General features: G+C 43.5%; 1 protein-coding gene and 2 pseudogenes across 2 annotated transcripts in view; 1 reads left to right on the top strand and 2 right to left on the bottom strand.

Moving 5' to 3' along the window:
* Positions 1-6,862, top strand: part of LOC139259650 (vimentin-like) — a 159,780-nt gene extending 152,918 nt beyond the window's left edge. Inside the window, exons 8-9 of one of the 2 annotated variants that reach the window (XM_070875165.1) lie at positions 5,111-5,175; positions 6,669-6,862. In XM_070875165.1, coding sequence (XP_070731266.1) covers positions 5,111-5,175; positions 6,669-6,704 — 101 coding nt within the window. In that variant the 3' untranslated portion in view covers positions 6,705-6,862. Of the gene's footprint in view, positions 1-5,107; positions 5,176-6,668 lie in introns of both variants that reach the window. The other variant, XM_070875164.1, reaches the window with a different exon arrangement.
* Positions 6,863-9,513: 2,651 nt separating this feature from the next.
* Positions 9,514-9,825, bottom strand: LOC139256751 (meiosis expressed gene 1 protein homolog; annotated as a pseudogene).
* Positions 9,826-12,142: 2,317 nt separating this feature from the next.
* LOC139260634 (U2 spliceosomal RNA) lies at positions 12,143-12,385 on the bottom strand (annotated as a pseudogene).
* Positions 12,386-12,510: the final 125 nt, after the last annotated feature.

Below are 12,510 nucleotides of genomic sequence, written 5' to 3'. Positions count from 1 at the left end.
CAGTTAAGTTGTGTGGGGGGTGGGGGGACACTTGCAAGGGATGATGTCCCATTAAGACAGTTTGATGGTGATAACGTCCAGGATAACATTTGCTTGCTGTGTTACGTATGAACCCAGGAGTAAGTTTAGCTTTTACCCCCTGCAACAGAAGCCTTTCTTTCTCCTTTTTGCTCAGATCCTTCCAATCTGAACTCAATTCTTTCAAGTTAGACATGTCTGGAAAGTCTAAGGTATTTGCTCCTTTTAACTTTCTTCTTCCTTCTATATGCTGTCCTACATTCTCTTCGTCCTCACTGTATTGCAATCCAAACTTGGCGCATTTTTTCCGACTCTTATTCTCAAGATTTCATTTAAAATGCTTACCACCTTCATCGTACAGTCTACAAGGTTTTGAAATGCATGTTTGATACCCCACTCCCACATCATCCATTGCCTTACTCCATATTGTCTTCCAGAATGACATACAAGGCCTTCTCTATCCCCAACCTCATCATAATGCAGCTAACCTCTCCTGGCCCTGAAAGAAACCTGCCTCAATACTGAATTCGTTCCCGTTACTGAAGCCACCCTATGGATAAGGATTTTACATATGGCAATGGCATCACTGTCATCACCAAATTCCATCGTGCTCTCTCGTAAAGGAAAAGAGTGGCTAAAGTAAATGTTGGTCCCCTGGAGGATGAGACTGGGGAATTAATAATAGAGAACAGGAAAATGGCAAAGATATTGAACAAATATTTTGTATCGGTCCTCACGGTAGAAGTCACTAAAAACATCCCAATAGTGGATAATCATGGGGCTACAGAGAGGGAGGAACTTTATACAATCACTATCACTAATGAAGTAGTACTCAGTAAAATAATGGGACTAAAGGTGGACTAGTCCCCTGGACCTGATGCCTTACATCCAAGGATCTTAAGAGAAGTGGCTGCAGAGATAGTGGATGCATTGGTTGTAAGCTACCAAAATTCCCTGGGGCGGTCCCAGCAGATTGGAAAACTGCAAATGTAATGCCCCTATCTAAAAAAGGAGGCAGACAAAAAGCAGGAAACTATAGACCAGTTAGCCTAACATCTGTCATTGGGAAAATGCTGCAGTCCATTATTAAGGAAGCAGTAGCAGGACATTTGGAAAAACATAATTCAATCAATCAGAATCAGCATGGTTTTATGAAAGGGAAATCATGTTTGACAAATTTGCTGGAGTTCTTTGAGGATGTAACGCGCAGGATGGATAGGGGGGAACCAGTGGATGTGGTATATTTCGATAAGGTGCCACATAAGAGGTTACTGCACAAGATAAAAGCTCACAGGGTTGGGGGTAATATATTAGCATGAGTAGAGGATTGGCTAACCAGTAGAAAAAAGAGAGTCGGGATAAATGGGTCATATTCCAGTTGGCAAACAGTGACTAGTGAGGTGCCGCAGGGATCGGTGCTGGGTCCTCAACTATTTACAATCTATATTAATGACTTGGATGAAGGGACCGAGTGTAATGTAGCCAAGTTTGCTGATGATACAAAGGTGGGTGGGAAAGCAAATTGTGAGGCGGACACAGAAGATCTGCAAAGTGATATAGACAGGCTAAGTGAGTGGGCAAAAATTTGGCAGATGGAGCATAATGTGGGAAAATGGGAGGTTATTCACTTTGGCAGAAATAATAGAAAAGCAAATTATAGTTTAAATGGAGAAAAATTGCGAAGAGCTGCAGTACAGAGAGACCTGGCGGTCCTTGTGCATGAAACACAAAAAGTTAGTATGCAGGTGCAGCAAGTGATCAGGAAGGCAACTGAAACGTTGGCCTTTATTGCAAGGGGGATAGAGTATAAAAGCAGAGAAGTCCTGCTACAACTGTACAGGGTATTGGTGAGGCCACACCTGGAGTACTGCGTACAGTTTTGGTCTCCGTATTTAAGGAAGAAGATATACTTGCATTGGAGGCTGTTCAGAGAAGGTTCACTAGGTTGATTCCGGAGATGAAGGGGTTGACTTATGAAGATAGGTTGAGTAGGTTGGCCCTCGACTCATTGGGATTCAAAATAATGAGAAATGATCTTATTGAAACTTATAAGATAATGAGGGGGCTCGACAAGGTGGATTCAGAGAGGATATTTCCACTCATAGGGGAAACTAAAACTCGGGGACATAGTCTTAGAATAAGGGGCCGCCCATTTAAAACTGAGACGAGGAGAAATTTCTTCTCTTAGAGTGTTGTAAATCTGTGGAATTCGCTGCCCCAGAGAGCTGTGGAGGCTGGGTGATTGAATATATTTAAGGCGGAGACAGACAGAGTTTTGAGCGATAAGGGAGTAAAGGGTTATGGGGAACGAGCAGAGAAGTGGAACTGAGTCCATGATCAGATCAGCCATGATCTTATTGAATGGCGGAGCAGGCTCGAGGGACCAAATGGTCTACTCCTGCTCCTATTTCTTATGTTCTTATTTATTCAAGTATCTCTCATTCAAGTATCTTACGCTTCTCCATCCCTCTCACCTCTCTTTCAAAGTATTCCTCATTTACAAGCCTCCCAAGTTTCATGCTAATTTCCTCACTGAGAGCTTCTCCCTGAACCTTGGCACGGAGTGACTTTTCATCCTTTGCAATTCCAGCTACGTCTAACTTCCCTGCTATTCTGCTCTGGCTTCTCTGCCCTCCTGTTTGTACTTGAGCTCAACCTTTACTTAAGCTTCCTACCCACATCCTTCCCACCCACTTGTCCTCACCTTTGCAAATGGCCTCTCCACCTCCTAGGTCTCAAGAAATAAAGCTATCTCTAAGCACTTTTGTTTCCCTTACCATTTACATTTCCTTCCAACCCCATCACGTTGGTCTTCACCTCTGGAAAAATCTTTCCGCAGCTCTCTCATCAGCTCGAGTTCAAACTACCCCTCCCCTGGCCTGCCAGTGGATACAATATCACTGCTGCTGTTGACTTGTTCAACAATTCTCCCTTTAGTTTCCTCACTCTCACCAAATCACTCACTGTCTCCCATCCTGCTAGTTCCTCTGGTTAACTTCCACCTTTGCTCCTTAAAGTCTGACGGCTATAGACTTGGCATCCAGTGCCACACCTGGTTTAAGCATTACTGTGCCTCCCTCTCTATGTTCAAATCATCTTACTACCCTGGAGAATAATGACAACCAACAACTCAGTTTCTTTACAACAAAGAGCCTCCTCAAACCCACTTATCAGAATCTTACAGCATAGAAGGAAGATATTTGGCCTTTGCTGGCTTTTTGAAAAAGTGATCCAATTAGTCCCACTCCCCCACTTTTTCCCATAGCCCTTCTCCTACCCTTTCCAGACACATTGTCAAGACCAAGTGTGAAGAGCTCATGGACTGCTTCAACTCCAAGATCAAAGCCATGGGGCAGAAAATCCATGATCTGTCACACAACTGCCACAACTCCCAACAGGAGATGACTTAATGACTGTAAATTAGGCTGTGACCTAGCAGATTCAGGACCTAGCCTTTCCCAGGAGTTTCTGCTTGGGACATGTAGGAAGCGTAGCCTCTAAATGTACCAAGCAAAGTCAGCAGAGAAGCTGGAATGTGGCCACTGTGGAGACATCCAGCCCAGCAGTTTTCACATCTCTGGCCTGGCAGGACGTTAGTGGGTTGGTATCCCAAGAGAAAGCAGGCATACAGGTCTGCTAATTAGTGTAAACGGGGTCCGCCTTAGAGTCATGGTCTGCCTCCCCATCCACACCTTAAAGATTTTTTGATGTTTGACTTTTTCCCAGCCCCCTTATAAAGAGGGCCAATGGACATAAGATTCAGATGTTTCTGGAAAGCAAAGCCACAATTTGCAGTCTCTGAATCAGGGTGGGCACTCAAGATGAACTTCAATAGTACCACTAGAATGCATCTTGAGTGCCCACCCTTATGTCCTGTTAGAGATTATTAAAATGAGGGAACCTCTTCCTGGCTCTGGAAAGTCTGTCTTGATCCTGGCTAACACCATTTCAGCATTCATTTCCATGGAATCAATTTTAGGGGCACATCTGGCACCTTAGCAACAATTTCAATTGGGAAATAAATGCAAAATATCCACATAACACCTCAGCCATATTTTGGTCTTCAATCTGGCTTGCCCTGCTGAATCGAAAGGACTTATGTGGTGTTCAATTACTTTCTGGCCTCTGACATAAATGAGAAACATCTCATTATCAGTGTTGCACTAATCCACAATTCTTGTTGGTGCTGTTTTGACATTTAGTAGTATCTTATATTTGTCCCTATTCTTTTAACAGTTATTATCATTATATATGGTATACTATTTATTTTTTAGATTAATTTGCTTATGAACCTCTGTTTAATCACTTAAGTTTTACTTTGCTATGTACTCTCCTCTTTATCCAAGGAACATACATCATTTCCCTGTTCAGGAGTATAGATTATTCTTGCCGAGCACCACCTCTTAATCTACCGACCTCATTCTTGTAAATTGAGCCTTTCTGAAGTCTGGAACCACCATTAAATTATTTGTAGCAGTAATTTGTCTGGCCAACTAAACTCTGGTGTATAGTGCTCACTGTGGGTCAGACGCTGCAGATTGGATATTGTCCCAGAAGCACTGTTCAGCACGAAATCACGTCAATTATTTCCCCTAATATTTCCCCCAGCATGCTGAATAAGAAAGCAGTCATTAACAGCATCAATAAATATTTCTGTTTTGCTTCCTTTGAGACTTGGTTGCCTCCCCATCAGACCATTCAATGGTTGGGTAATGAAAAGCCCCATAATACAGGTGCTTCCATAGTCTCTTGCCCTTTTAATTTCCTCACAGGATTCCTCATCTTGTCGAGCCTGTTGTCCTGGAGACCAATAGTCATTTCAGCATAAATCTTCAATTCATGCTGTGGATAGGAGAGTATCAGTTACTGTCTTACACACTCCAGCCTTTGCTGTGCCTGTAGAGACACTGAATGATCACAGGCGTAGTACCAAATCTGCTTTACCAGGCGGGTACTTGTTAAAATCCAAAAACCACAGGGAGTGATTCATGGCAAAGATAGCTGTCTGCATTCTTAATACCAGATAAGCTTTTCTAAAATGAAAAGTAAGTTTTATTTAAGACTAATACAACAAATAATTATCATTTAGAAGAAGAAACAAGAGACAACAATGAGACATGCATACTGTCTTCATCTGATGAAGACAAGGAATCTGAGGTGAGAGATTTAAGATGATAGAAAATTAATTAAGTACACCAGGTTGGTCAGTACCATTGTGTGGAGTAGAATTGCTGTATTTAACAACAGGAGCAAAAAGATATTAGTGTGTTACAATGGTGGCTTTGTCTTGGCATTGCTATGAAGATCGGTCCAGACCCTAGTTTGAGAAGGTACTTCTACTTTTTGCTGTCCATATTATGAACTGCCACTGCTGTAACTGAAAAGATAAGAATCCTGTATATTTGTCAAAAAAGCTTAGATATTTTGTATCAAATTCTCTCACTAATGCTATTCTAATTTTGATTCATAGTTTAGTTTTAGTCACAAAACCTCAGGAAAGATAAATTGGCCTTGATTGGGGTACAGTGCATATTCACCAGGGGACAAATTGTAGAAACTTGGCTGGTATTGCCTTGAGTTTAGATGGTTGAAGACTGATCTATTCGAGGTGTTTAAGATGATAAAGGAATTTGATGGGGTTGATATGGAGAAACTATTCCCTCTGGGGAGGAAGCACTCTCGGCTCAAAACTGAAAATATATCTAGGTTCTGCTGGGCCAATCAGAGACATATCTGGCAGGATTCTCACGGCAGGCCAAGAACCACTCCACTTCTCCCCAGAATATGCTACCAAACTGCTGCACAGACATATGGAGTTCGGGAGCGAGCAGGCGAGGTATCTGTCATGGCCCTGGATTGCAATTTGCAGTGAAGATTAGAAGGGACAGAAAACCAGCAGATTTGAAGTTTTCCTGGTTTTCGAACTTCTCCCTACATCCTCAACTGGAGGTATGCTGGAATTGTTCAATTCCCACCAGAAGATCAAGATGTTGAATCAGTTGGTGTGCTGAACTGTCAGAGTTGCTGGGGTAGAAATTCACCCCCACTGTAAACCTGCCATCCCGACCGTCTTCTAAGTGTTTTTACCGTCACGTCAGACGAGGCGGACTCTTGATCCATTTTCAGCTCTTTGGCAATTTTTTTTGGAGTGGACCAGAAGTCGGTCATAATGGGAGCGGAAGTACTCGAGAGGGATGGAAGTGGGGGTCAGTTAGCGGCAGAGCAGTGCTGACATCTGTGCGCATGTGCGTCATCACGTCTCTCCCCTCAATTAAAGGGAAGAGAAGCACTATTTATTTCGGCTCGGCCACTGGGCCACTAGGGAGGGTTTTGGCCGGGCCAGTGGCCTGTCACCCAAGAGTGGGTGCCAGGCTGCCTGTTAGTGGGCCAGCTGAACCCGGGGCCATAATTATCCGGCTGATCGGGAAGTCGTCCGGCAAAAAAAACATGGCGGTCACGGCAGTGCGCCCTCCCCTTGAATTCTCAAAATCCATGAAAGGCTATTTAAGATTTATTTTGGGTAAAAGAATCATGGGGGAGCCCCTTCACAGTTTCCCGATACAGGCGGGGCTCCTTGGTGTGGGAATATGCTTTCATAAAATTTACCACAATTATTTATAATTTCTTCATTCTAACTCTGTTTTCTGCAGGAAAATGAAGATTTGTGCGCCCTTGATCAAGACTAAGAGTAGACTGTAGAAAATGAAATGGCAAGCTGGTCCGAGTGCCTCCCACAAATGCAGTTACATTATATGAAAAGTGCTCTAACCTTAAATACATCACTAGACAATCCAAATGTTTCACTGTTAGATTATTGAATAAATCTGAGTTGGTGGCCACCAAATCTGATATCAGGCACACTAATTTCACGTGCTCATTGTCTGGGGAATTCATTTTAATTTAATGCTAGTGCCTTTCAAGCTTCATTATTTGTGTTCAATAGAAATGTTCTCATAACTTTTAAGGGAGTTTCTTATGTTGTATATTTGTAGCATGGAACAACTCCGGATGTGATGCACACAGAATCAAAAATTAAAGTTCCAAAATTTCTCTCCCGGCTGACACAAAAACAACATAACCTTGGTGGGCAAGACCCAGATTCCCGCCCGTACAGCTTTCCACTAGCTGTGAAGCAGGCATATATCCCATCATTTGTGCCCTAGTAACACTGAGTATCCGGGTGCTTGTCCCTCATACCCAACATTACTAAGGACTGAGTGATGGAGAAGGACTACATTTTAAATGGCTGGGTTCCATACACGGATTGCATCAGGGAATCTACCAAAATTGAAAGCTTGGCAGCATTTTGAATATTTTTCAATCTTCAACTATCTTAGCGTTTGTTAAATTTGGGAGACATTTTAGAGGATAGGAAAGTGGCTTATTCAAGTTAGGGTTAAGAAACAAAGATTGAAAGTTATAGACCAGTAGGTTTATCAGTTGTAGCAACATTTGTTAAACGACTTGTCAACATTCTGAAAACCATAACTTGTTAAAGCAGCGTCGGCATGGATTGAGGAAATGGAACTATGCCTAACCAACCTGTTGGTGTATTTTGAAGCTGTTACTGGCATGAGAAACGCATTATGTTTCAGAAATATTTTGACAAGAGCCCCACATTGGCAATTTATGAATAGTGCAAGGAGTGATGGAATAGGGGATGAAGAATAGGAAATTGGGTTTAAAAATCAAAGAACAGGATAACTATCGTGTCCACAGTGTTCAGCTCCATTCCTACTTCAACTGATAATGAAGCAACCCATGGCAGCCTACAACAGGTACCTCAATAATATTCAGGCTTGGGCTGACAAGTGGCAGATAATATTCCTGCCAAGTAATGACCATCTCCAAATAGGGAAATCGCAGCCATCTCACCTTGGACTACAACTTCACCACCATTGCTGAGTTTGCATCATCAACATCTTAGGCATCACCATTGACCAGAAGCTGCACTGGACGAGCCATATCAACACTGTGGCTACAAGAGCAGAGCCAGTAATCTGCGACTCATTTCCTATTCCCTTAAACCTCTCACCATCCCAAAGATTCATCAGAAGTGTCTTGGACTGCTCACTACTTGCATAAATGATTGCACCAACTCGAGAAACTGGACACCATCCAGAACAGAGCAGTTCACTTGATCAGTGCCCCTACCTGCTGAACTCAGTAATCATCGCCTCCACCACTAACGCACTGTGGTTGCAGCACATGTGATCTACAGGATGCACTACAGCAACTTCCCAAAGTAGCTTCAACAGCACCTCTCTCCTGCGACCTCTACCACCAAGGTGGGCAAGAGCAGCAGTGTCATGGTAACACCACCACATTCATGTTCCCCTCCTGACACACTATCCTGACTTGGACATGGATCACCATTCCTTCATCGTTGCTGGGTCAATATGGAATTGCCTACCTAACACCAATGTGGGAGCACCATCACCACAAGGACTAAAGCGATGCAAGAAAATGGCCCACGGCATATTCTCAGGGCAACTAGGGATGGGCAGTAACTGCAGCCTTTTCCTTTTCACCCACATCTCTGGAATAATCGGACCAGGACACACAGACTTAATTCAGTCTTCATTTTATGTCATATATTCAGTCCTTGTTTTGATTTTATATTTATGGTTAAATAGCAAAATGTATGGCAATTTGTGAAGCATTGGCTTTAGCATAGGAGCTTCACTGCTGAGGAGATACAAAATTGGGGCACTACATCATAGGCAGTCCCTCGAACGAGGATGACTTGCTTCCACGAGTTCACAGATGTTTCAATGAAGGACCCGATGTTCCAGCCCTGAACTCCAATTGAGTGGGTGGAAGATGCGTGTGCGTGGATTTTTTTTAACGTGTGGTGACCGTTGCACACCAGCCACCACGCGGGCTTGACAGAGATAGGCCTTTATCCAGTGGCAAGGGTTGAACCAAGACGACTGGAGACCTGCTCTGCTGCACAGACCTAGTGTGCCCACATATCGCAGTGTGGGCTGGGCCCTCGGCTCTTCTGGGCCCCGTACCCTCATTCGCCGCACCTCCGCCACGATCTCTCACCACTACAGTCCCACCACTGGCACCGAGTGTAATCAGAGATTACATTGCAAATGTGGGAATGAATAGTGGCAAAAAGTTGATGTGAAGTGGTAAGATTTTTGATCTATTACTAGTTGATCGTGAGTGGTTTTGAAAATAGTGAGTCAACCAGGAGCAGTATTCCCGCCAAGCGAGCTTGTTGAGGGGGGGGGGGGGGCATTATTGGACCGGAGTGGGCTGAGGGAGGGAAGCGGGGAGGCAGGTGACGAGGGGAGGGTGAGGCAAGGATGGCCTGAACTAGGATGGGGGTGCACAGGACAGGAGATTGAGGTCTGCAGTGAGAGAGGGATTGTGGTATGAAAAGCCAGCCAGCTGGAGGTGTTGCTGTTGAGGATGGGGAAATTCAACCGTGGGGGGGGACGGGTAGGTTTATTTAGACTCAAAAGTGATGCAAACAAAAATTGTTCAATAGGCATAAACCTTGACTTTCTGAACTTGCTTGTCCTCACTTTCCCTTTTTTTGCTGTAGTAATAGAAAATCTTATCTCACCTTTGAAGCTTTTTCACATATCCTGCATTTGGCCAACGATCCGCCCCATTTATTTGCTTGTATTCTATTTCATCTGGGTATCCAGCTTGTTGAAATCTTTTATCAATTTTCTATTTCTTCACTCCAATGCTTGGCACGACTTACTTCCTTTGTTTGGGGTCCAACATCCCTCAAAGACATAATGTAATAAACACCGCTGAACTCCCACCACAAATGTTATTTCTGTAGCGGACACACACTCAGCTGTTACTTTATTCCGTTCACCAGACGTTGGCAGTTGTCTGAATGTGACATCCAATCAAACTGTGCGATGTCGTGTAATGTTAGTTGATGTCATGTAACTGACTATATTTCAAACGCACTTCATTGGTTGTAAAACGATTTGGGACGTACTTAAGGTCTTGAAAGGCACTGTATAAATGTAAGTCTTTCTTTGAGTCCGATAGGTCACATAATGTGGCCCTCAAAGCACCACTTTTCAGTGCAGTACCCTCGAGATTTTGTGCCATTTTTACAGATAACCTTGTATAGATCTCCTTTGATGTTGCTTCCCTTCAGATAATCCACGGTGATAATGGAAAGCGTGGCAATTTCATGTGACATAACCATATTCTTACATACTATAGTGTCTTTCCCACACTGTTGCTCATGGAGCTAGAAACACCAGTGGGTCAAGCAAGAAAGAATGAACAGGTCAAAGGACAAACCCTGCAGCAAAAGGCAGAGCAGGGTGAAAACAATGCAAAACAAGTCATAAAACCAACATTAAGAGGTGAAAAAATAATAATGACTGCCACTGAAAGAAGGAAACAAGCAACGAGATGGATGGATAGAACTAAATAAATAGGATCACACCAGTCAGGAAAGAGAAATCGATAGAAACTGCAGGTCAGCAAGTGGCTGAGTCCTGAAAGACCATCAAGCAGCGAAAATTGCACATCCGCAGATATAAAAACAACAGTAGGAGGAATTGAGCATGGTGAAGAGCACCAAGGAGATGGATAGTGTTATGCACATAATAAAGGATGAAACTGAGTACTGTGTACAATGAGCAAGTGTAACTTTAATGCTGGATCCCTTGGGACTCCAACAGGTGGTAGTGTGATACAGGTTACAAGGGGTTAAATACATAAGAGTCCCAGGAAGTGAGCAGAAAGTAAGCCTAAGGTGGGCGAGCGGAGAGGCCCATGGATGTGAAGGATGGTAAATATAGAACATTAAATGGTAACTTCATTGGTCAGTTGTGTGCGCTGTTCAATAGTTTGTTTTAGTTTTGTTAGAGATTCTATTTAAAAAAAACGAAAGACATGCATTTCTATAGCACTTTTCATGGCCTCGGGACTTCCCAAAGCGCTTTACAGCCAATGAAGTACATTTGAAGTGCAGTCACTGTTGTAATGTAGGAAACACGGCAGCCAATTTACGCACAGCAAGCCCCCACAAACAGTAATAAGATAATGATGACCAGATAATCGGGGTGGGTTGTGATGTTAGCTGAGCTATATTGGCCAGCACATCGGAGAGAACTCCCCTGCTCTTTGAAATAGTACCAAGGGATCTTTTATGTCCACCTGAGATGGCAGACAGAGCAGGGATATGTAATGGCGTGGATGAACAAACACGATTGCTGAAAGGACTGGGACAGGGAGTGCTTCATACGAACACATAATTTCCCTTGACCTGTAGATATTGCCCGAAGCAAAGATTTTAACTTCTTGGAATACTAACTTGAGAAACGTTGTCTGAAGTAATCTTCAAGTTGACACAACATAGTACTAAATGGTACCATTTTAAAGAAGGTGTAGGAGAGATTAGGGGGTGTGTGTACACAAATATTTGAAGGTGGTAGGACAAGTTGAGAAGCATATGGGATCCTTGGCTTTATTAACATAGGCATAGAGTACAAAAGCAAGGCAGTTATGATAAACCTTTATAAATCACTAGTCAGGCCCCAGCTGGAGTATTGTGTCCCATTCTGGGCACCGCATCTTAGGAAGGATGGCAAGGGTGCAGAGGAGATTTAGGTTCGAGGGATGAGAGACTTCAGTTATGTGGAGAGATGAGAGAAGCTGGGGTTGTTCTCTATAGAGCAGAGAGGGTTAAGGGAAGAGTTAATAGAGGTGTTCAAAATCATGGAGTGTTTTGATAGAATAAATAAGGAGGAACGGTTTCCAGTGGCAGAAGGGTTGGTAACCAGAGGGCACAGATTTAAGGAAATGGACAAAACCGCAGGTGGGATGAGAAAGATTTTTACGCAAAGAGTTATTTGGAATGCATTCCTGAAAGGGCAGTGGAAGCAGATTCAGTAGTAACTTTCAAAAGGGAATTGAAGCTGTACTTTAAAAAGTATAATTTGCAGGGCTCGTGGGCTAAGAGCTGAGGAGTGGGATTAATTAATCGCTCCTTCACAAAGCCGGCACAGATTTTTTTTTTTGAAATTCGTAGCCAATCGTTCCAATTCTTTGTCAAATCACAAACGCCAGAGGTCACCTTGGGCCCATTCAAGGATCACTCTGCACCAATGCTCTTAGCCAAAAGGCCTAGAGCCACTGCACCGTTCCTGGAAGTACTGCAATACCAGGTTCGTGCCATGGAGGTGGATGGGTCAGGTCCCCCACACACCTCCGTGGAGGTGGATGGGTCAAGCCACCCCACCCACCTCCTATTTCCAAAAAAGCAAGCATATACCTTCCTGATCCAGGGAGAACCACCTTGGGGTTATGGTGGTTACTCCCCTGTCAGGTCAGTTACGCATGATCTTAGCCAAAAGGCCGGCACAGATGTGATGGGATGAATGGCCTCCTTCTGTGCTATATGATTCTATGAGGAAGTACAAATACGAAACTGACTTACAAGATTCCTTTTTTCCATTAGAACAACGCAGCAAGTTGTGATCTGGAACGCGATGCCTG

The sequence above is a fragment of the Pristiophorus japonicus genome, chromosome 3 (assembly GCF_044704955.1).
Source record: "Pristiophorus japonicus isolate sPriJap1 chromosome 3, sPriJap1.hap1, whole genome shotgun sequence".
Lineage (NCBI taxonomy): Eukaryota > Metazoa > Chordata > Chondrichthyes > Pristiophoridae > Pristiophorus > Pristiophorus japonicus.
Note: the sequence above shows the minus strand (reverse complement) of the source record. Positions and strands in the feature narration are given on the sequence as shown.